The 23824-nt window shown below is 39.2% G+C and overlaps 2 protein-coding genes across 2 annotated transcripts; one reads left to right on the top strand and one right to left on the bottom strand.

Moving 5' to 3' along the window:
• Positions 1-24: 24 nt before the first annotated feature.
• LOC116602153 lies at positions 25-2886 on the bottom strand. The gene is made up of 3 exons (XM_048725721.1): positions 2597-2886; positions 2214-2303; positions 25-300 (listed from the first exon to the last, which is right to left on the bottom strand). Exons 1-3 carry the CDS (start codon positions 2783-2785, stop codon positions 25-27), a joined length of 555 nt encoding a protein of 184 aa, XP_048581678.1. The 5' UTR covers positions 2786-2886.
• Positions 2887-14791: 11905 nt separating this feature from the next.
• On the top strand, positions 14792-19150 carry LOC5518755. The gene is made up of 2 exons (XM_032363417.2): positions 14792-15018; positions 15578-19150. The coding sequence occupies exons 1-2, from the start codon at positions 14904-14906 to the stop codon at positions 18631-18633; spliced, it is 3171 nt and encodes a 1056-aa protein (XP_032219308.2). The 5' UTR covers positions 14792-14903; the 3' UTR covers positions 18634-19150.
• Positions 19151-23824: the final 4674 nt, after the last annotated feature.

Consider the following 23824-nt stretch of genomic DNA (forward strand, 5'->3'; position numbering starts at 1 on the left):
TTTTAATTAATAAAGATAATTGATTTATTGTCTCCCTACATTCATATTATAGAGATTACGGTACTTACCCCTCAGGTACAACACCACATGCTTAGACTTGATGTACAAATCTGTTTCGTTTGATTTTAACGGTTTTCCTACAGTTTGCTTCATAAACGCTTGACCTGGTTTACTAGGCTCCCTGTGGTAAACAAATGCCTTGCAGCCCTCGTCTCTGTCGCACTCGGCCTGGGCGACAGTGATGTTAAACACCTCCTTATCAAAGTAGTCACCAGTCTCTCCCAAGGTTGCTCTTGGGACCTGGGACGAGAAAAGGTCCGTGAAGCAATAAGAGGCAGAGAATAGGGGACTTGCTAAGTGATCAGGTGACCTTTTTGGAGGCAAAATCAAAACAAAATGATCAAACAAAAAATCAGAAATGACTGTGCCCGTCACACAAGAAAACGACGAAGAAATAAAATCTTTATATGAAACTAAACTCTTTCTGAAAAAAAATGGAATTCTGTTTTTTTTTTTCGAAAGCGCTAATGAATAAATTGCTTTTTTACTGTTATTTTGCCGCTAAAAGGCCGAGCACGCGCTAGTCATGTGATCTCTTAGCGCAAGTCCCCTATTAATTAATACTGACAACATAATCAAATCAACCTGAAAGTTTCTTTTAATAATGATAGGCGGCTTCTCCGTATCCGTAGCCGCCGTCTGATAGACGGCTTCTGTATAATTTGTATGATTTCGCAAGCTAATAGATCGTCATGGAGACACTGATCATGACACAGATCTGCGAGCGTGACATAACAAAAAAGCTACCACCACGGTGACACGTCAAAGGCACAAAAAGATGTTAGATCCCTAGGTCGCTGGAAAAAAATTGTCTAGAATGGTTCTGCTGGAAAATTTTTTAAGTCGAACTAGTTGTGCTGGGAATATTTTTGGGGCGCTGGAGCGGATGCTTGGGACCGCCGATCGGTTATACGGGCAAATAATCATGAGCTCCAATGACTAACCACTGCTGGATGGAAAAAATGCTGCCTGGGAATAAAAGGAATGGTCCTTACTGGGAAAAAGGAACAGCAACTTTTAAAATCATTATTTTCGGCATCAACATATTCAAACGACTAAATATGCAATTATAACGCGTTTCGTTCTATGTCCTTGACACGTAAAACACACGGGCGTGAACATGCCAATGTTTACACTGTACAGTGGAAGTCCTAGCCCGTGTCGGGGAAAGAAATAAGGGAACTTGAGCAAACACGCTACTGGACAACCTGAAGTAAACAAATTTTTTTTGTTTAACGCTATCGTGCCGCTAGCCTAACTTCCGGTTGCCGTACTTCTTTCAGAAATATCCCTAGAAACCCGAGAGTAAGATCTTTTATATTTTGAAAACTTGACGTTTGCCCTGAAGCCTAAAATATGAAAGACGGATTCTGAGGATAATTCCGGGGAAAAAATCGTTTGCATTATGCCTCCATTAAAACAGAAACCTTTTAGGATTTAAAACTTTAAAAAGGGGGGGGGGGGAGGGTATGTATATTTATGAAGATTTGGGTACTTTTGAAGTCATATATTTTATACAGCTAAGGATATCCACCTTTTTGTGCATAATCTTTATTTGCTTATTTGCGCAAACATAACTAGGTAGTGATGGTTATATTAAAAATCTTCGCTGGAATAATAATGGGTTAGAAAATTTGTTTTAATAACATTAAAATACTGGATGGGCTTGTGTTCATTGTAGATATTGCTCAGAATTGAATTAAGATTTCTTGGAATTGGTTTTTAGCAAAGAAAAATCAATAAATCAATCATTAACAAAAAGGATTCATAAAGAACTAAAAGAAGTGTGAATGAATGTCTAGCCACCCAGCTATAGAGATATCCAATTTTATTATATGGATAGTAGTGTTTTACCGGAAACTAAAGTGTTTAGCAAATTGATATTTCAAAGCCCATAATTTGTTCAATTTTTCATAAAGTGACCCATCAAATAAGTACCTTTTGAACTTTTTTGGCTAAGTAGGCTATTATTTTAGGGTATTAAAATCCAAAATCACAAGATTCTTTTACGCAGGTTTTTACTGTAACAACAACAAAACAACAACATCATTAATAATAATAATATTAATAATAAAAATAATAATAATAATAATTTAAAATAATAATTTTCTGCGTGGAAACTTTTTTTTAGCAAATGGGCTGGAGGAACTCACTTTCTTATACCCCGGTATCGACTCCACAGGTGCAAACTCCGAGGGCATCAAGTCAGAAACGCGTCCCCCCTTGTCCAAAAATATCTCCACCTAAAAAGGGGTAGAAAAACAAAATTTAATTCTAAACTCTTGAAGCGAGCCAGGAGAAAAACACTTTTAATAAAACGCCTCGCCTTTTTCCTGTAAACCAAATGAAGGTAAAAATCCGGAAAAATAAACGCGCAAAAACATAAAAAATACATACATTTGTTTGATATTGGCTTGTACACGGGTGCCATATTCTCATATAGATTAATTTCTAAGAAGAAATAATGGTGGATATTTTACACCCATCCCTGCGAAATGGCCTGTGTATTTATCCTTCACGCGACGTGTTTCCCTACCTCACTTTCCCAGTTACTGGATCGCTTAATCTGTCTGTTTCGGTCCGATAATATTAGAATGGCTGTTATGAAGGTTGCAAGGTACAGCGTGTACTTTGCATAACGCACCAAAGAGAACATCGCGGAACGCTGAATATTCGTTAAATGCACAATAAGAGGTAGTTGACACGAGGAGCATATGTTGCGCATGCGTAGTAGACTTTTATTTCAAAGTGATCCAAAATGGCGGTCGAGAAGAGTTGAGAGCGCTTGCTTTTCAAAAGGTTTACTACATTGTCATATGCCTTCTTATGTCTGAATCTTAGTCACCGAAAATCAATAATTTCCTGCTAGCCTTAGACTAATATTTTTCCATATGCGTACTACATGTTTTCGGGGAGAGAGCATCTCTATGGGTATAAGGTTTTGTTCGTCATATATTATGTACTTTGCCTCTTATATACAAATGCAACATAATTGTATTTTTTCGGCACCTCAAGCAAAACAAACAATACAAATGACGGACGGGAGTAAAAAGGACGCCGCGTAAGGAAGCTGTTTAACTAATGAGATCAGAAGCTCGCAGCAAATTATAAATTAGCACGAAAGAAGTCCGATAGATATGCTACAATTCAAAAGATTCGGATTTTAAATAGAGTTTTTCTTTGCAGAAACATGTCCGTGAAAGTAGAAGATAAACAAAAAGGCAACAAAAATAAATAAAACCTAAAATCTCTTAAAATCTGACTTTCAGATTTTTTTAAAACTTCAAACCATATGTGGAGGCAAACGTCGTAAGTTTTGTCTAAGGGGTATGGCTTAAAAATAATTTTCCACGTATAGTGTGTATTTGCAAAAATCTGAAAGCACATTATCCATTGTTTCGTCGCTATGGTAACTCAAATAGCAACAGCTCACATATTTTCCAAAATTCAATCCTCACTTGATAAATGGACTTAAACTTAAATTCCAAGCTTTGCGCAAACGCAAACTGTAGCCCTTTAAACATGATCGGTATATCTACTAAAAAACTGCAGGCAGCTTCCTTGAATTCTCATGTGCCTGCCACCATGACACCTAGTAGTAAAAATCACTGTTTGTCCTATTTTTGTGATATGATATTTTAAAAACCTCATTATTACGTACAGAAATGTCATCCCTAATAAGACCGAGGTAATCAACTTTCGTTATTACGGGTACACACTTGCAAATACGGACATCCTTGGGATCTTAATTTGGTGTCCGTAATAACGGGAGTTGCTTTTCAACCATTTCTATCTCGGTCTCGTCGGGGATTGTGTTTCTGTCCATAATTACGGGGTGTTCGTATGACGAGAACTGATCTTCGATTTTAGCAAAGCTTTCGATAATATATCACGAGGTAAACTATATTCCAAACTAAGTGATATTGGCATAGACGTAAAATTCTTAGATATTATCAAGGATATGTATAGTAAAGACTTTGCGTGTGTTAAAATGGACGGGTTACCGGGAACGGGAATCAACATGCTTCAAGGGGAAAAGGGATTTTTCAAATATCTTCTTGTTTATGCTGAAAACGTTGTTAATCTATATAATTTTTCGCATTTTGAGAGATTTTGATAGCATCAAATTTCAAACCTTGCTGCTCAGTAGACTTCACTTCGATCCTAAGACTCCTTGTATTACATGCTATAGCCACTGGGATTTCGCAAGAATACAGTAACGGGATTTGGACCCTCCCTTCAGGACCCTGAAAAATTAACAGACTTGATCAGAAAAGCGTTACGAACCCGTCTTATTAAGTGAAAAGCTCCTCGAAAGATAGTTTCAGTCAGTTTTTTATTTTATACACAAAAAAATGTGTGCAGTTGTATAGCGCTTATTAGCTTTAAGCGCTTTACATGCTAGGATATCTCATCCTCAAGACTACGCAAGGCAGTTTACAATCCTAAGTGTGTGTTAGTAATGTAAGTACTGTCACTGAGGGTGGTCACTGCCAGGGTTTCTACTTTTCTGAATCCGCCCATCTTACCCTCTCAAAGCGCCCTTTTAAAAAGGACCCGTTGTTTTTGTTTTGATAATGGAAAAACTTCACTGAGAAATAATGTTGCATTTCGGTGGCTTCAAAAATGGTAGCCCGACCATTTTTTTTACAATATTTGCTTGTACTGAAAATGACAAGGATTAACCGGCCTTCATCATGTACAGATGGGGGGGGGGGAGGGGTTGAGTATTCGGTTCTGAAGACATGCGTTTCTCACGAACCAGACCCTCCGGATTCTTCGCTCTGGACGATTCCCCCCCCCCCCCCCCCCCCCCATCCCCCTGAAAATTCCTGGGCGTTTGACTACTCCCCCCCCCCCCCCCCCCCACGAATCCCGAATTTCCAATCCCCTCAATGTGGGGGGGGGGGGGGGGGGGGTCCTTGAAAAGCTTGAAAAGTATCTGAAGCTATCATTGAATCTTGCCATTACGGACGTCTAGATAGGGTAGCGAGGGTGTCCGTAATCTCTAGGCTACCGACGGTTGGATGTTTCATTCACGATATAACGATTGTATTTTTGTCCGTTATAAAGCAGTGTCCGTGATAGAGAAAGCTTACTGCACAAGGCTAGGTTATCCGATTGACCGAATGTGACCGGGTTTGATACGCCCTACATCCCTTTGGCTGATTAAGTATCCAGCTGTAAGTAGCATGTCATAAATAGAATCCTCGTACAGTCATCGCAAAGGCCTTCATTCCAGCCGCCCTTCAGTAATATGGAGACGCGTGTTATCATGAGCAGACCCTGGAGCACACGATCAGACGCAAGTCATCAAACGAACGGCACACACCGCATAACACTTCCTGTTGATGCGTGATAGCATACAATTCCCATTTTGGGTGCATTAAAAATAACTAATTGTAAAAAAAATAAACAGTTGTAATTGTTACAAATAGATCTAGGTATGATAAACACGTGGAACGTGAGTTGCTTGATGCGTATTCGATGGGAATAACCCATTTTTCGAGTGATGACGGACAAGTAGATATCCCTCCCTTGACCCCACGTCTTAACTTAACTTAACATCTGTTTTATGCTTTCCTTTTCCACGTGTTGGGCAGGGGCGGCGGAAGGGGATTTATATATGAAGCGGATTTATATATGAACGTTTTTAAAAGAAACGGGTTTCAGCGATACATAAGCAACCGACAACAAATTTGTCGAACAGTTTAAAATCCCGTGCATAAAAATCTAGGTTATCCCCCGAGTTTTTATTAATAGCGCTTAAGAAACCAGCAACAACCCCTCCCAAATGAAACCACTACAGCCCCTGTTGGAGGAGCACAGTTGTCAACTCGCTGGCTGATCCAACCCGATAAGGCGATTACCACGTGGGCGATCACTCCTTGCTCACCTCACAACTAACAAGAGATAACATGGTAACAGAGGAAGTAATACCACCGTTTGGGGTATTTATTGTAAGAGAATCATAAGGGATACAGATCTCGCTATGCCAGAGGTCAACACTAAACTTAAGATATTTTAAAGATGAAAGATCTTATCAGGGATGATGAGTAAAAATATGAAATCTTCCTGACCTTTACTCTCTCGAAAAAAGTTGCCGATTAGCAGGCAGGGCCTAGATGAAGATGGATCTCATCGGCTCATGACTGAAGAACAAGAAGAAGATTTGCCTTGAATAAGACTCAAAAAAGGAATGTTATAACTCTATCATTAAATAGAACCTAAAATGCAATCGACTATAGCAAAGATTGAGACCAAGAGAGGGGGGGGAGGAGCGTTTATTCAAAACCTTCTGTCAATAGTCAGGAAAGGTCAAACGCCGGGAACAAGCCGTCTACTGACGTTCAATATTCCACGCTAAAGTCCGTCTTGAACATGTGGCTTACCATGGCTAGCTTACGAGCCCCGAAGGCATGTAAAGCCGCCCTTGACTGAAAAAGCCTGTTGATGATTAAGGACTTGTGCGGTTGTGCGTCGCAATCGAGAGCATGATTTCGAGATAAGCATCGTTTCAACCCTAAAGATGTAGACTCGCTTAGAAGAGATGATCAAAGACTCGTAATAAAAAGAAATAGACTCGCTTAGAAAAGATGATCAAAGACTCATAATATGTGAATGGCATATAGAGAAGCCGTGAGTCTCATTAACATCGCAATTTTCTTTTGTAATTGCTATTTTCTTACCATGTTTCATTTTGGAATTTTATGGTGAATTAGGTATACAACTAGATGGTTATTTCGAGTCTTTGCCACATAATCATCTCCCATTAGTTGAATGAAAAGGGTCTGCCTTCAAGCCAAATGGAAAAAGAAAAATATGGGAATCAATTTAGTTTCCACGTTTTATGTAATATTTCTATATTGAATTTGTATTATTCTTATCAGTGCCGTAACAGGCCTCGAAACAATTCAGACCCCCTCCTCTGGGCCCTTAGGCCCTGCTTATCTGCTAATTGTATGTCACCTCTTAATTGTTTTTATTTTGGATAAGCGAAAGCCGTTGTATGTTCGACAGCAATTATGAACAACTCATCCGAACACAATACATCACCTGTCTTGGTGGGATTTCGAAAACAACTGATATTGCAGAGGACAGAAATAGCTATTTCTGCAGGAACGCAAGGCACAGGCGTACATAAATGTATAAATGCCTGTCACATAATAGCATAAAAGCATAATGCAGAAATGCCTGTCGACATAATGGGAATGTAGAAATGCCCGTCACATCTTATATCTAATACGCTAAGGAAAAGGTGTGTGCCATCTCTCACAGAGAAAAGGAGTAACTAGAAAACTCAAGAACCACACGAATGACAATCCGTAGTTAAAAGGGTGTATCGGGAGTGGTTTCCACTTTGAAGTGATAAGGCAAAGAGAAGCTGCAATTCAATTATTTTTCTTAGCGAGAGAAAGCACACAAAGTTCGTTTAAAATTTCAAATCGTGAATCTTGAATCTTGAAAAAGGCGCTTTAATACGACCAAAGAACACGCAAAAAGTAAACATAAACAAAACACTAGACTACACACGTCTTTTCGGCAAGTTGTTTTTTTTATTTTTCACTAATTTTCATTTTCGCCCTATGTTTACCGTAAAATAGATAGGGACAAAGAAAGAGCTTGGGCTAACTGTGCTCTCCACAGAGCCAAAAAGGATTCCTAACTCACAGCCAAAAGCACCATTGACAGCCAGAACTTCGTGGTTTTTCACAAAAATCACAATTAATGTTCAGGCGAAAAAAATAAAATAAAGCACAATGTTGACAGGATATCACCTTTTGAAGACTTTGTTTGCGTCTTGCACGACACGACGTAAGCCACCAAGCGCGCGAGGTTTTAAAACTGCCACAATAATATCGATTAAATGCTTAAATATTAGATTAAACTATAGAATAAAAACTGATTCTAAACCACTTTCAACTTCCATTTGTTGTTAGATTTAGTTCTGATATCTTGTCTGTCCATGTTTTCTGCGTAAATATGACAAAGCAGATCTCAAGCTGAGCCGATCATAAAGAGCTTATAAGTACGGCCACATATCTTCATCACCAAAAATACTACCAAAAATCAAGACCGGGCCGATAAAGCAAGGATTCGTGCTTTTCGATGCCCATACAAACGTGTTGGAAAAACCTTTGATTGCATTTGACTTGAATGTCGGCGTGCGAACTCCCATGAATTTCCCGCCAAACACTCTGAACATAGGGCCCCCAATAAGGAAAAGTGAAGGAAATATTTTTGGCGTAGTTTTAGCGTAGCATATAAAATTTCTGTGATCGATCAGGTTGTATGTAGACGCTCGCTGCATTTGATTTGTAATAAATATATCGGTAGCAATCCTGTTATATGGTTTCTTTATTTCCAATATGACAATGTCTTATGAATTATAAACGTGAATGTTTCACGGGTACCCACTACCACCGTAATAGCATAATGCAGAAATGCCTGTCAAATAATGGGAATACAGAAATGCCTGTCACATAATAGCATAATGCAGAAATGCATGCCACATAATGGGAATGCAGAATGCCTGTCACATAATAGCATAATAGCATATATAGAAATGCTAGTCACATAGTAGCATGTACAACAGGTCCTACACCAAGTAAAGTGGTTTGCCATTAAATGCTTTATTCTGAATGAGGGATGAAATTTATGTTTATTTGTTTTCTTTAATCAAGATTTAGAAAAGTTATGCTGTACCGCCCAGAGCCTTAGCAAAATGGCAATCAAGTAGAAAAGGAAAAGGAAAAGGAAAGGAAAGGAAAGGTGAAGTACTAGAGATGGTTAAAATAAAGCAATGTCGCTTCGCCGCAGTGCTCGCTATCCATGTTTCCTCGGCTTGGTATTTGTGGTTTAGACCCCGCAAGAATGTCTTGAATGAGATACATTGTTTGAATTGTGCATTGAATTTGTAAGAGCTCTTCTATGCTTGAAATACAAGCAAGACAAATAATGTTTTATAAGCTATCATTCATAGGATACATTAAGCGATACATTAAGCCGTGTGTAACCTTTCTCCAAAAGAAGTACTCCAATAATCTGTGCAAAAAATGTGAAAACTTAGTGAGTTTTTTTATAGGCGCATTACGGGGAAAACAACAACCAGCTTAACTGTTTTTCGCCCGGGAATTGAATCCTACAAAATGCACCTGGTAATTGTGCTCGCGCCACGTGTTCCATTGTGCGGTTTTATCTCCTTACTGCAAATTACTGCAAATGCCATTTGCTTGTTCGCGCATCACCTAGCACCTTATGTACACATCTCGTATTCACTGATTTAAAAACCTTGGTATTTCTCCTCTGCGTAAATCATACTGTGAGTGATATATTATGAGAATTCTTGCGCTTGAAAACAAATCACGATCATGACTCAATTGTATATTGGGTTTTGTATAAGCAAACAAGAGAGTAATTGAGGTGAAATACGTCATCAAAATTAGCCAGTCTGTCTCATCTGGTAATAGCATTCTTCTCTGACTTCTCTTTTAGCTTAAAACAAATGATATAATCAATTTGCACAAAAAATGGACTAAAACTTCACCGACGAGCATTTCACTTATTCGCACTCGTGTCATTTTCCCTTTTTTTTCTTTCACAATTTCGGGAAAAAAGGAATACCAATATCGAAACTAGAGTGATGCAAATAAAGCAAGAGAACGACGATAGAAAAATACCAATGAAAAGAAGAAAAAATATGGTTTACGTGCGCTGGATACAATAACTTGATCTTTTGTTAATCCAAGATGTCATCGGCCCCGGGCAAGGAAAGATATTTATTAATAAACAGTTGACGAAGACAAGCACTTATGGAACCCGATGCAGGAATAAAAACACTGCAAGCATTTGACTGGCTTATGTCTGGTTGACGGAATATAGTACAATTAACAAGGCCGTTAGGTCGTCAAAAGTAAAAAGGTTTTACAACCCCTGACAAAAAAGCATCACGTTTATTTGCACCCACCCATGGCGACCAATTAAGGCAGGCTTCTGTGAAGCCTTGTTTTGAGTATTTTTTCGCTTGAGCAACTGAGATTCCGAATTTGCGCCGCTATGCACGATCATGAACACTGCTTCGTTCTACCATCACTTGTTCTCTCCCCATTACTAGTTTAACATTCTTATCATTGTTAAGCATTTAAAGCAAACTCTTCGCTGTTCTATTTAGCAAGCTTTTTATTTGCCGTTGTTATTAGATTCTACGGACGTGATGAATCGTAACGACTTTCACGGTGTTGACTCTGAAAGAGCATTTCATGTTCTCACGGTTCCCATAAAAGTCATTTCAAAGAAATTACGCTAAAAGAAAAATATACTGAAATGTTTATCTTTCTTATAGTGAGAAATACCACAAATTTAAAAAAAAATGTTTCAAAACGTAAATTCGTTACGTACAAAAATCATCGTTCTATTCCCTTGCAATGTATAAAATCTAAATGTATTAGGTACTAGTTACCATTGTTTTTCTAGCAGTTTCGACACTAGTACCTACACTCTGTGATCCAGTGGATATCTAACCCCTACGCACAACCTGACGTGGTTGCATGCATCACCTTATTATGATCAAAATCTTGGATGAAAAAAAAAATCCCCCTAAATCCCTCCCTTTCACGCATAAGCACGAAAAACAGCAAGAACTTAAAAAAAAAAACCGTTCAACAAATTCCCTTCGCACTTGAACCTTATGTTAAATTGTTTCAAATGAAAAATTATAGCAATTTTTAATGTATTCACCTTCAAGAAGACTGTTTTTTTTCTCGCTCCATTAACCCAATTGAATTTAAAACTCGTTAACGGTATCGGGTCTATCATAAGAATCTCGCTTCAGTACATATCTTTTTAAAATCATCAAACGAATACCGTTTTCAAAGTTATCTTAACTTGATTGGAAAACTTTCGCAAAGTAGCAATCTACTTTTGATGACAATGCTTGAGGAATGCGAAACTTTTAACTGGTTCACAACACTAAACCATTTCCAACTGAAATAATTAGAAAAGCCATTCATGTGCAATGGGCTGTAAATAAATAACCATCTTTGGAAACTTTATCGATTTTCTGTTTTCTCTGTTTTATAGTTTCTCTATAACAACCTTAAAAACAGGAATTTGTAAAACGTTACGACATCTAAAACCTGAATACTTACATATAAAAAGATAACTTATCGAGTTTGGTAACTATCTCCAAAAATCCTTTATTTTGTTTTCTACATGAGTCGACACATCCTATATTTCAGTTACAAACAAATTAAGAAAGAAGTAGAAGAGAGGGGTTTGGAAATGAGTAGAACTTTATTCGAGATTCTCGTTGAGTCAACTCATCTCACACACGAGCAGTTCCTCTGACAAATTCTCCTTGGAGACAAAACAAAACTGTGATCAACAAAATTCCCTAAATTCGCTCATCTAAAACTAAATTTGCGGGTAGAATTCAAGTTTCTCCTATAAGAAGCCCCAGTCGATTATTTGTCACTTCTGACCTTTTTGCTCACGAAACAAGATAGAAAGTTTTATTTTCGCATGGGTGAAGCCGAAAGAGATGAATCATCAAAACACGTCCATTCCCCAATTGAGAAACCTCAACAAATTTATTCTCAACCTTTCTATTAAACCTTTCTAATTAAGAGATTATTATATGTATGATGGTTAAACTTGAATATCGTTAATGGTTTAAATAAAACAGCGAATTGCCAAATTGCAGTTGACACTAAACTGGGTTCTCGGGATGCGGCGACACTGAATGGATTCTCTGAAGTTGACACTTCAATGGCTTTATGGTAGCTAAGAATGTGTTCCTAAAAACCCTTAAGGGATAAATCTAAGCTAGAAAAAGAAGAAATAATTAAAAGTCTCAATATGATGGCAGGTTTCGAAACGACTCGGAGACAGGGCGTCGTCTGGGAGTTGGATAGTACTATATTTATTACTTCAATAACTCTCGTAAACGAAGAAGATTACTTAGCGAAAATATGCTTTACATATAAATTGCCTTTATTCATTTAAGTTAAAGTTTTAAAACGACATAATTAGAGTTTTATTATTTTAGAAGAAACAAGCCACATATATTTAACAAGGTAATGCACTATTTAACTTAACCTTGCAATTGAAAAAGGGGCCTTATTGCTTTTGTGAGTTAGTCATTAGATTATATCATCATAGCGTCGGTTGTGTTATTTCCTCCTACGCAATCGCATTGTTCTACTTTCAACAACTTTATTCAACTGCATTCCGAAGCACTGAAGTATAAAAAATTATACCTGTGTCAAGAAAACAATATCCTAACATCTCTAACCAAACACACCAATACTCTTAAAAAAGACCGACAGATCCCACCACGGCTTAGATTTGTCTAAAGTCTGGTGCGAGAGGAAATGGTTTCGTGAAGAAAAGATAGGTTCAAAGGCATGTCTTATTTTTATGTTAATTCCATAAAAGCGCAATGGACTGTAGTTTTTGTACGGTTCATTGAATAAACGCCATAAAATCCTAATGTATTTACATCAAATCCGTGCACATCGCGTATTTCGATCCCTCTGTTTCTAGTTCTTGATACCCATTCACTGGGAAGAACAGAGGGGCAAGTTTGAAATAAAATATTCGTTTCAGGATTGAAACTTAGCTCAAAGGTACGAGAGCCTAGGTTAAAAAAACCTAACCGGAAAAAACAAGGCCTTCAAAGGGTTCGACTTATTTAAAACCTGTTAATTGAGTGAGTAACTGGACTGAAAAAAGCCTTGTTTTCTTGTGACAAAATAGGTTTGGGCCCAACCCAACCCACCCCGAAAATGTTATGTTCTATCATTCCACAAAAATAAGAAGAAACGTTTGACTCATGAATTGCCGTTGACGTTCCACTTGAGTGTAATATGCAATCTTGTCACTCTCAAACAATATATTATAAAGAATAGGAGCGATGACAATAGGGATTCAAATTGTGTATATTTTTCACCACAAAAGAAAACCAGTGTTTATCCTGCAATGTTGACGCGGTTTCCAAGGAATTTGGAAATGCTTCATATTGTCGACTCTAGGGAAATCCTTAGAATAACAGTAAAACACTTTCTGCCATTGAAACTTGAAAAAGATGCGATAAAGAAGGATAAACTATATTTTATTAACGTTCTTTAAATATCTCTACGTGAAAATATCTGCTTTGGGTTCTGGTTCGCTAAGCTTTGTGTCTTTTTTGAATATTAATCAGAGGAGTTAATAAAACTCTTAGCTAGATACGCACAGTGCTTTGTGGACCATGAAAAAGGAAAAACAATAATGATATAGTTACTGGTGGCACTTCATTCCTGCACGTCTCTTTTGCTGCGATCAAAATTTGATCTTACGCGCCATATCCAAACCCTATGAAAACTTTTTACCAAACGCTAGACTTTCTTTGAGTTTTCATTGCTATTTGTATTGTTTGTCAAACTGTGGGGATTAAATGTTGTATCCTCGATGCTTGAATTTCTAACTTCGAAACGAGCTTAGGGACAAAATATACTTAATACAAAACATTTTAAATCCTTTATAAATCTTGCAACCTATGATTAACTATGAACAGCCTAGATAATTTTTTTCAACCTTAAACGCATGTTCATAATGTGTTTATATATGCTTCACTTTAAAAGTGGTGTGAGAAAGTGAAGGCACGAAAAAGTGTAAAGTATAATGAATGCACATCGGTACCATTTAAGTTGCCGAAACTATTTAGAAAGACAATAAAGTTTGAATTTTACGCGTTATGCTTGGCAAATATTCATCAGAAATTATGCCTTAGGGGGCTTACGACGTATTTCCATCTATGACAAACAAACCACCAAAATAAACAGCCAAAATTTAATTCATTCTCTACCTTCGATATTTTTTTAAATTGTTACTAGCTGCAGTTTTACGGTCACTCCAAAGCACAGCGTGATTGAAGTCTACTGTTAAGTGCTCTTTTTCAGTGCAATATCAGAATTCCATGTAAAGTCGGGCAGAAACAACCTCAAAAACAAGTTATGCAAATCCTTTTGTGTTGTAAATAAGCCCGCAAAGAAAACGGGGTCCCGAAAATGCATTTCTTTAGCTAAAAAGGGTCGCCCAAGGAATTTTGTAAATTTGTGTCATTCTAACCTCCAAACCGAGCTAAGTATTGCAAAAATATGAGTCTATTTTTGTTTGGGGTTGATTGAAATTCATCAAATTGAGTGGAGAGATTTTCTACGCTCGGTTGATCTTTGGCCACGTGGTATATTGACAGAAATCTAATCAGCAGCAGAGATCACCGGAATTCGAGAGGTCATGTTTAGATGAACGCAACTAATATGAAACGACTTCGATCAATTATTCGATCCTTCACTAGATCGTATAACTTCACCGGTTCTAATAAGACCTATTACAATGAAGCCCCAACAGACCTCACGCATTTTCGTTTCAAACACTTAATCGCACACTTCCGGTGAAGGCCCGTTTCCTGTCGTGGCCCAGTGAAGGCAAATATTGACAAGCGAATTACACTTGGTAGCATTCCTAACTTGCAAGCTTCACCAAAACCCCCTTACTATCGAGAATATCTCGCGATCAAAAGTGAAATTTGAGTGGCTAGTTTTCATGTGTTCATGGGCGTGGGATTCAGTGTCGATCAGAACGGGGCGGAAGATTCAACTCAATGCAAATTTCAACCATTACGTCACTGAAGGAATTCTCCGTTTGAATGGTCACCACTGAATTATGCTAAAGATAGATTTATGCATCTAATAAACACATATAGGTATGCGCTTCTAGCGGCGGGCGCATTTAGGTGATCCCAGCGTACTACACACATCGTCATTTCCCTGGTTTTTGGGAATTTCCAAATCCTAACCAGGATGCCGAGAGCATTTCTAATCAAGGCTAAAACCCGGGTTCCTACCCAAAAAAAGGACAGACCAAGTGAAGATGAGCCCACAAGTGAACATTCAGCATGGGATTCTTACAGACAAGGTGAGATTTCGTAATTTAATTTTCTGCTCAACAGGTCAAAAAGTAGAAAAACTCAATTCGGTTTTTGCGATGTCTTGTAAGCCTGAATATTCCATCAAGCATTCCGCGGCAATGTGGTCTTTATCTACCTAGTTTCGATACTTTATAAGTAGAGGGATCTAGTGCTTTGATTTCGGGAATTTTGGATCTTTTCCAGCGCTGTTTAAAAGTTTGTTCAGCGTAAACAAAACTCTAAAAAACTTCACCCAGACTTGTTAAAACCCCGAAAATACCACCAGATATGTGTTTTCTTTCTAGTTTTGGTAGATATGCCTCGCGTATTTTTATTTTCTCGTGTGGAGTGGTATTTTAGGAAGCACTTTTTGATAGTTTGTACTGACAAGTTGAAACACAATTAGTGCAAGTGGCGCGCTTTTTGCAGCGCGCATTCCGAAATGCAATTTGTAGTCGGAAATTGAATTGCCACAATTTTTCGCTTGCGTAAAAAAATTGTTTATTGAAAATAACATTTTCCGTGTAAAACGTAAGTAAATTAAACTTGGGAATTTCTTTCATCTAGACTTTCCCGTGGGTGGACGCGTGACCAGTGAAAATTTCCCAGTTCATGTCCCCGAGGTTGTCAGGAAACCCGATGCCTACCAAGAATTTAAGAACAAGCCAAAGGTATCGATTGAAACCCGAGACGCCAGCCAGATCTACAGGCCACGAGTTTCAAGCCCACCTCACGATTATCAACAAGTCAACAACGCAGAGCTTCGCACTGTGTATAGAGAGAAAAATAAGCGCGCTCTCGTGGACTCTAGCGTCTCTACCGAGGAATCTGCGACGAAAAAAACGCGTCAAGAGCTTCCGAAAAAGAACAAAGTTCAGAATCATGAATTTGAGGGAAGCGAGCGCAGGCGAGGGAACTTTAATTCCATGCAAGCAGAGCTCGAGACAAGAGGGTTTAGAAATTATACGCATGGACAGCGCCATTACGCTAATGAGCGCCGTGATAACGAGCGCAGAGAAAGGAGCAAGAAACCTCAAGGGAGTGCTGATAAAGAGCCTCACACTCAACACCGACAGCACTCATTTGCATTGCTGAATGGCGCCGAGTCAACCAACCGAGAAAAAATGAGCCTTTCACGCCGGATTGACGCGAACAATAACGGGATTGAGAAGAATGAAGGCTTGGACAATGTGAAGATCGTGGAGTATCACTCAATCAGCGCTCCGAGGAGAGAAAATTTGTACAACGAGAACAATCAGCACGGGCATGCCAGAACACAACCACAGGTATACCGCGAGCCTACCAGGACCTCTACTGTTGCACACAGCATCCCAGCTCCTGTTGCAAGTGTCCCACAACCACCTCCACAACCAGCCCAACAACCAGCTTCACATCCAAGCGCATCTAGCAGACAGGACGAAGCAAAAGTTGTGTACGTTCCTGTCTACCCTGTCGCCCAGGGACCTAATGGGGTCATTTATGAACCCATTCCTAATGCTACACCCATTATGGCAAAGGACGCTGTAAAGTATGAGCCACCACAGCAGCAGAGGCAGTCCCCACCCCAGCCCAGCCCTACTGGTGCACCCCCACAGAGACCACACCCACCACCTCAGCAGCCGTCACCCCGCCCACCCATGGGGGTACCACACAGAGGGTATGAGCCTCCTCAGCCCCAGCAGTTAGCAGCCTCACCAGCACCTCAGCACTTCCTGCCACGCCAACAACACCCTCAGGGTCAGGTCATAGTGCAACAGCAGCCCCCCTATCCTCCAGCGCACAGCGGGGCAGTGTCATACACCATGACAAGACCAGTGCACCCACAGTACCAGCAAACGCAGCCAAATCATCAGCCGCAGCTAATCTACACTCAGCCTTCTCCCCCAGCCTCAGCACCAGTCACCCCACAACAGTACCAGCCCCCAAGACATGCAGTACCCACATCCCAACCATACCAGGCAGTGCAGCGGCCTTTCAACGGGCAGTACCAACAGCAGCAAGCATACCAGGCAGCTCGCAGTCCTCCAGCACCTGGTCAGCCCCAATACCACCCTGCCCAGCAGATACAGTACCAGAATCCTGGCAACTACAGGGTTCATAGGGGCCCGCCACAGAGACCCCCACCACTGCCATCACAGCCCCAGCTTGCAGAGAAACCAGCTCTGCAGTCACCGTCGTACCCCCAAGAGAGTGCTAGTAGGCTTCCCACACCTCATTACAGTCACAGCAGCCATGGACAAGAACCAAAGTTTGTGTACACTTCACCCCCGGCAGAGTTTGCCAGTCCTGTGTATAGAGTTCCTTCCAAGGAAGGAGAGAAGAAGGATGACCATTTTCACAATGGCAGCCACAAGAGTGGGTCCAGAAAGAGAAAGTCTTCTAACCCAGCTCATGCAGTACCACAGGGGCAGCGTCACATCCAGGCTGTGCCAAGCCCTCCTGACAGCTACTCGGAGCAGCCAAGTCCAGTTGAAGCTGAGCTGAGGTGCAGCGAGAGACTTGTGGGCTCCCCTCACCAGGGTCGTAGCCCACTCAACAGATCCAGCCTTATCATTACCCCACCCGGATCGCCAAACGAAGAGAATAGCATGGTAACTGTCATGGTACGTGACCAGGGAATCCAGGCTTGCCCTCGTCCTGGCTGGGAGCAGCCAGACTCACCTCATATTAACCAGATGAACCGACCTCCCAGTCGTAACAACAGTCTGCAATCAGAGAGCTCAGAGGAAGGGGGTTCAGAGGACGAGGATCCAGACGACTGGCCTACAGAGAAAGAAAACATGTACACAGAGGATGGAACGCTGGTCGTACATATCCCCTACTCTCACTCACAGCGTAAGATGAAGGGTAGGCGTGGAAACGTGCGGTTCACATGTCGTTATTGCAGCAAGGGATTTCAATGGCACTCGCACTTGGCCTCACACGAGCGCACTCATACAGGAGAAAAACCTTTCAAATGTCCAGAGTGTCAGCGTGCATTCTGCCGTGCTGACGGACTACAGTGTCACATGCTTGTGCACAACAAGAAAAAGATGTACAAGTGTAACTTCTGCGGCAAGGGATTTAATGACAAGATTGTGTTGGAGAAACACATCTACTCACACACAGGAGTGAAGCCATTCAAATGCGAGTACTGTGGAAGGGCATTCAGTGACTCTCTCTCTATTGAGAAACATTTACTGGTTCACACAGGCACAAAACCATACAAGTGCCAGTACTGTGTGCGTTCCTTTAATGACTCTCAGATGCTTGTTAGGCATATTAGGAGCCATACAGGTGAAAAGCCATTCAAATGTAAGCACTGCTCTATGGCATTTAGTAAGCAGAGTGCACTTATCATTCACACTCGCGTTCACACAGGTGAGAAACCTTATAAATGTCCACACTGTACTAAGTCTTTTTCAATCTCAGGTAATCTTCAGCGCCACATACTTATACACACAGGTGAGCGTCCGTATAAATGCAGTAAATGTCCTAAAGCATTTAACAACCCTAGCCACCTGTCCCGGCACATTAGCAAGCTACATGCGCCACAACCACACACTAAGTCTCCAGAGTCATATGCATACCAGGAGCCTATCCCTGAGCCATATGCACCAGCACCAGTCATGACACAACAGTAGAGATGTATTACATATTATATTTATATTTATTCAGAAATAATATTAAGATCAACTTTATAAGTAGAGTTTACACAATTTCTTTCAAGCCTGTAATAAGACTTCTGTAAACTTAAGTTTTTTTTTGTTTTCCCTAAATAAAAATTTCATTAGGGACTTTAATCCTTAGTTATCCAAGCTTATTATCTGATGATAATACCTGTAGTGAAAGTGTGGTTATTAATGTAGTCAAGTTGTTTTGATGTATGAAAAAACATGTAAATATTTGTATTAGCCCTGTCTTTCAAGGTTTATTAAATATAGACCTCAACACAGGCATATTTATATCATATCTTGTACATAGTTAGAAATAGAACTATGTTGGGTACTGCATTTTCTAAAATTCACTTTACTCCAATTTTGAGTGCAAAATTAAAAACTAAAGTAAAAAGAAAGTGGTTTTGATAGCTCCAGCGTGAAAATGTATGATGTTTGATGTATGAAGTTTATGATTTCTGTAATAAATAAGTTTTCTTGAAAATGGTATTGATTGCACTAAGTGTTGTTTGATGGACATCTTTGTGTCCATTGTTTTCACAGGGGGTACTTAAGTGACATACTAGACCACAAGAAGTGTGATTAGACCCACTAAGCATTTAGCAGCCACATGGAATAATTTTGAATGCTAAAAATGGCGGGAACCGAAGATGTTGCTAATATCAGAGAAACTAACAGCTCAGATATTCATATTCCCCCCCCTAATCGATTCCGATGCCTTTTCTATTTGAACTTTTACGATTTGGTCGGACAGGAATGCAATAATTTTACTCGTGTTTACAACAGTGTAATTTCACGGGGTTTGAATAAATTACCCGGGGAAGTTTGTGGGGAATTAAAAACAACAAATAATGGAGACATCACAAATAACGAAAGAAGAAAACATATTGAAGATAGAATCATTGCCTGTTTTGAATTCTCAAGTTTTCGTATTCTCTCCATGACCAAGAAGGAATCGAGCGCACGAAACAAAGAAAATAAACATTAAATGCCTTGTAAAAAAAGCGGGAATTTCCTTGGTATCGCGCGCGGGCGTCGCGCATGACTTCCTAAGCCAGAGTTTCTCAGAAACGTAACTTGTTTGACAGAATCACAAAATAAGCACATTGAATCGGAGAGAAACATTCATTTTTGCTTAATTTTTTTTTATCCATTACACTGCAGTCAGTCTATTACATCACTTTGCATTTGCCCATTTATCAATTATAATTCAAAAGTATATTGTTGTCCTACCATACCAGTTGGAGGCGATTAGCGCATGAAAGCAAAATTTGCACAAAGAGAAAGCACCTTGGATTTCCCGCCAGAAATTTAGCTCGATTCAATTCAAATTCATTTGCCTCTATCAATTAATTCAAAGGTATATTATTGTCCTACAATACCAGTTGGAAGCGATTAGCGCATGAAAGCAAAATTGCACAAAGAGAAAGCACCTTGGATTTCCCGCCAGAAATTTAGTTCAATTCAATTCAAATACCTCTTTATCAATTAATTCAAAAGTACATCATTGTCCTACCATACTAGTAGGAGGCGATTAGCGCATGAAAGCAAAATTGCACAAAGAGAAAGCACCTTGGATTTCCCGCCAGAAATTCAAAGAGTCGCAGCAGTCAAAAGTTCGCTTTGTTTGACAGGGTGACAACGCGCGTTTGAAGGCGAAAATAAGCTTCCGAAAACATCGGCATAGAAAACAAAAAGAGCTTGCACTAACAAAGGGCTATACCATAGCTGTAGCAGGCGTCGAATGTATGGGGGGGGGGGGGGGGGGCACAATATAGAAACACGCCCCCTCGTGGTTATTTCCATGTAATTTTTGAATATTGGTTACGGTTCCTGATTTTGATTTCCTGTGAGTATTATCTTCTGATTCAACTTGCTCTACGCTTCAAATGTCTAATATCGCAATTCAAAGACTACTTGTGGGTCCTTTTATGCGGCACGACACATTACTCGACTTCCCGCCAAAACTTCAAAATAATTACCCTAATAATGTGTCATTTTGCAAGCTTATTTGTCCACATAGTGTTCTTTTATCGATAATAAAAACTTAAGTAATGCAGTAATGTTTATGCTTCCACTGGGATTTATTTGACTTTTTCGGATTTAATTTTTTCTTTTGATGTCCATTCTTGAAGTTCGGAGGGACTCTGGACAATTCACGGCAAACACTTGAAAATGCTAACAGGGCCGATGCACCCACTCGACGCTCTGCATTTGACGCGAGTGTTCTCAATTCAATCGGCGAAATGGGGTGAAAAACCAAAAAAAAAATCACTTAGATATAAATACCCTTTATTTATTATGCGGCTTAAAATCTGCACGAGTGAGTTAAGAGGAGCATAAGTGAGATTTCCATAACAAAGCATTTCATAAATTACGCATTACGATTAGGAACACTGTTTTCATTGCTACGCAATAAGCCCGCAAAGCTCGCCACAATAGAACTAAGGATTTGCAGCCCCGCACGTGCAGAACAAAATGGCCCATATATGCTATTCCAAAAAGGGCGCGAAAACTCACAAGAAGGATCAAGAGCATGATAAAAAAAAGAAAAAAAGAGAAGATAGTGATTATGTAAAAGTTATAATAATAACAGTTTTAGGATGATTATTAAAAAAACTCATGAAGTCATGTAACTTGTAATGAAAAATATGTATACCATATATTACAGTAAGACAATAATTTATTTATCGAAGAGAAAGACCTTTAAAGGTGGCTTAAAAACCATTCCTAATTTCGGCTAGATGTTCGGAATGCGCCTAGGTTTTTGTAAGGAGAAATAGGTCAGAAATATAAACTGAAGTCTGGTTTACAACTGTCCCCCCTGTCAATTTAAAACTCTGTCTTCTATTTCCTTTAGACTGCCTTATACTTGTATACAGTATATATCGCTTCCCAAACCCCAGAATTGTTTGCTATGTCAGACCCCAACACCTTTCCTTCTATATCTGTATATTTGTTGTTTGTGCTACGGGTTTGATAGTCATCTAGCGCAGGTAAAGTGTTCGCAATTAGCGTAGAGGAGACCTTATTTTATTCATACTGCCATGTCGTGTTTGATCACAGACTATTCTTATGCATCCCTGTCTCCCGCTGTTTCTTATACTGATTAAATTCAAAATGCATCCATTCACCTCCTTAACAAATGTTTAAAATTTCAAAATTTTGAACTCGATTGCCCCAAAAAGGAATGATTCTTGGGTCCTTACAAGGTTTATCCTAAGAAATCATCACAGTCATCATCAAGAAATCATCAAATCACAGTACCTCATTTTGTTAATCTATTTAGTTTGCAAACTTATAAATTCCAGATATCGCAGAACAACAATATCATGATTATCTCAAATTCAGAAAACAACATAACATATATTAGAGCTTGCGAATGGATATTTTTAATGATGCTTTTAACCTTTCGCGTTTCGTTCAAACAATCTTTGCATGGATGGTGATCAGAACACATCCCAGGGTATGCTAGGTTTTTGATCATCAATTAATATTGATAATATGGGAAAGCGCTTACGCACCTAATTGTGCAATGAATGGGAAGAACGATTTCAGCCTGATCAGCCTTCTTCAAAACAATAAGAAAAAGTTATGTTCAATAATTCAACACGAGATTGGGGATAAATAGCAATAACGAGTGACTTTATTATTATGGTGGCTACAATAATAACAAAGTAATTTTCTCTAGACAAATCAAATCCATTCTTCGTAAAGGTTTAAGACTACAGTTTTAAAATTTGTTGTCTTATGGTCCAAATTCGGAGACAAGGCCGTTTGAAAACAAATTTTCACAACCGAGAAGTCGAATCGCTAAAATCCGAGATTCGAGATGACTTAAAATTTCTAGGTAGCATTCGCCGCCCCTCAACCATGGATCTAGAGAGAGATGATGGTTCATGGAGCAAAATACTCCAAAAATGTATCCATAATTAAACATCCTTTTGATTAATGCCACTGTAAGAATAAAGAAATGACCGTTAAAGAGAAGAGAAGATATTTAGATAAATATATATAAAAAAACGTGTATAACAAACATTTTATCCATCGAAACGAGAGTCTATATATATCGGTAGGCTCATTTGAGAACCAACAACGTGTGCATCTCATTTCAAGGAAGAATACGGGCGTAACAAAAAGACAGCTAGCGGGGATTTGTCGCGCACAAAAGCAGCTAAACGCAACCAACAAAACAACACTAATACAAGGCTGTAACACACCACACATACCGATACTTCGAATTTCTTCTTGAGCTATAATAGACATTCAGCAGCTGAAGAATTCTTATTCGATCTATAGAAGAATATAAGCGAAGTTTGTCCTTGAATTCCGACACGGGGAAAATTCACACAATAGCGGTATTGTCATGTCGGGAAGTCAAAGGAAATGCTCCCCATTCCGTCGATTCAACCCTTCCACTTGTAAAAATAACCTTTGCGATGCTTATGTGCAAGCCGTCAGAAATTTTGAGTGTGAAAAGGACTATTTTCCCACTTTAGCTTGCATTGGTAGTATCCTTTTATTTCATTAGAGGTTCTCGGAGTCGCATCTCCCCCTGGCAAGGACCTGAAACGTGTTGAGCAATCATGCGTTGTTTAGTTGTTTACGAAAGATGTATCTGCATAAAGTAGAACTCGTAAAAAAAAAAGTCACAAGTCTTCACCTCATCTAAATGCTATCATAATTCATGGCATCTACATAGGAATAGTTTTGTTACTTTCCATTGCTTGTTTGATTTAAAAAGATGGTTCTCTCTCGTTTCTTTTTCTCCTGAGTTCAGGTGTGGAATGACAAAGCTTTGAATTGCGTTTTGTATTTTGAAAAACATTTTAATTAAAAGTTGTGAAAGGATTTCTCTTTATTCAACCTCCTTTACAGAACAAGGGCAAAATAGAAATTACGCCTGTGAAACGTGTAACGGAGTGGCAAAATCAACGGTTTACAGTACTGAATCTCAGATAAGAGCCGCTTAAATGGTTAAGGCCTGTGTTTCGCCAAGAGAATGTTTGTCAAAATTAAACCCGCTACAATGCGTTAATGGAACAGCACACAAATGACAACGATTTCAGTTTCTGCTTAGTGTAAAACAACTATCCATCCCATTTATTCCCTACAAAGACAGCACAAAATAAACATCTCTAGAGCAACGTTTGCACGA

This window comes from Nematostella vectensis, chromosome 3 (assembly GCF_932526225.1).
Source record: "Nematostella vectensis chromosome 3, jaNemVect1.1, whole genome shotgun sequence".
NCBI lineage: Eukaryota > Metazoa > Cnidaria > Anthozoa > Actiniaria > Edwardsiidae > Nematostella > Nematostella vectensis.

Bases quoted from the DNA above. Each gene is read 5' to 3' on its own strand.
- LOC116602153 (XM_048725721.1), bottom strand. From the start codon at position 2,785: ATGCGCAACATATGCTCCTCGTGTCAACTACCTCTTATTGTGCATTTA. The intron at 2,304-2,596 runs GTAGGGAAACAC...ACCCCTTTTTAG, and splicing joins CCAGTAACTGGGAAAGTGAG to GTGGAGATATTTTTGGACAA. The intron at 301-2,213 runs GTGAGTTCCTCC...TTCTCGTCCCAG, and splicing joins CGATACCGGGGTATAAGAAA to GTCCCAAGAGCAACCTTGGG.
- LOC5518755 (XM_032363417.2), top strand. From the start codon at position 14,904: ATGCCGAGAGCATTTCTAATCAAGGCTAAAACCCGGGTTCCTACCCAA. The intron at 15,019-15,577 runs GTGAGATTTCGT...TCTTTCATCTAG, and splicing joins ATGGGATTCTTACAGACAAG to ACTTTCCCGTGGGTGGACGC.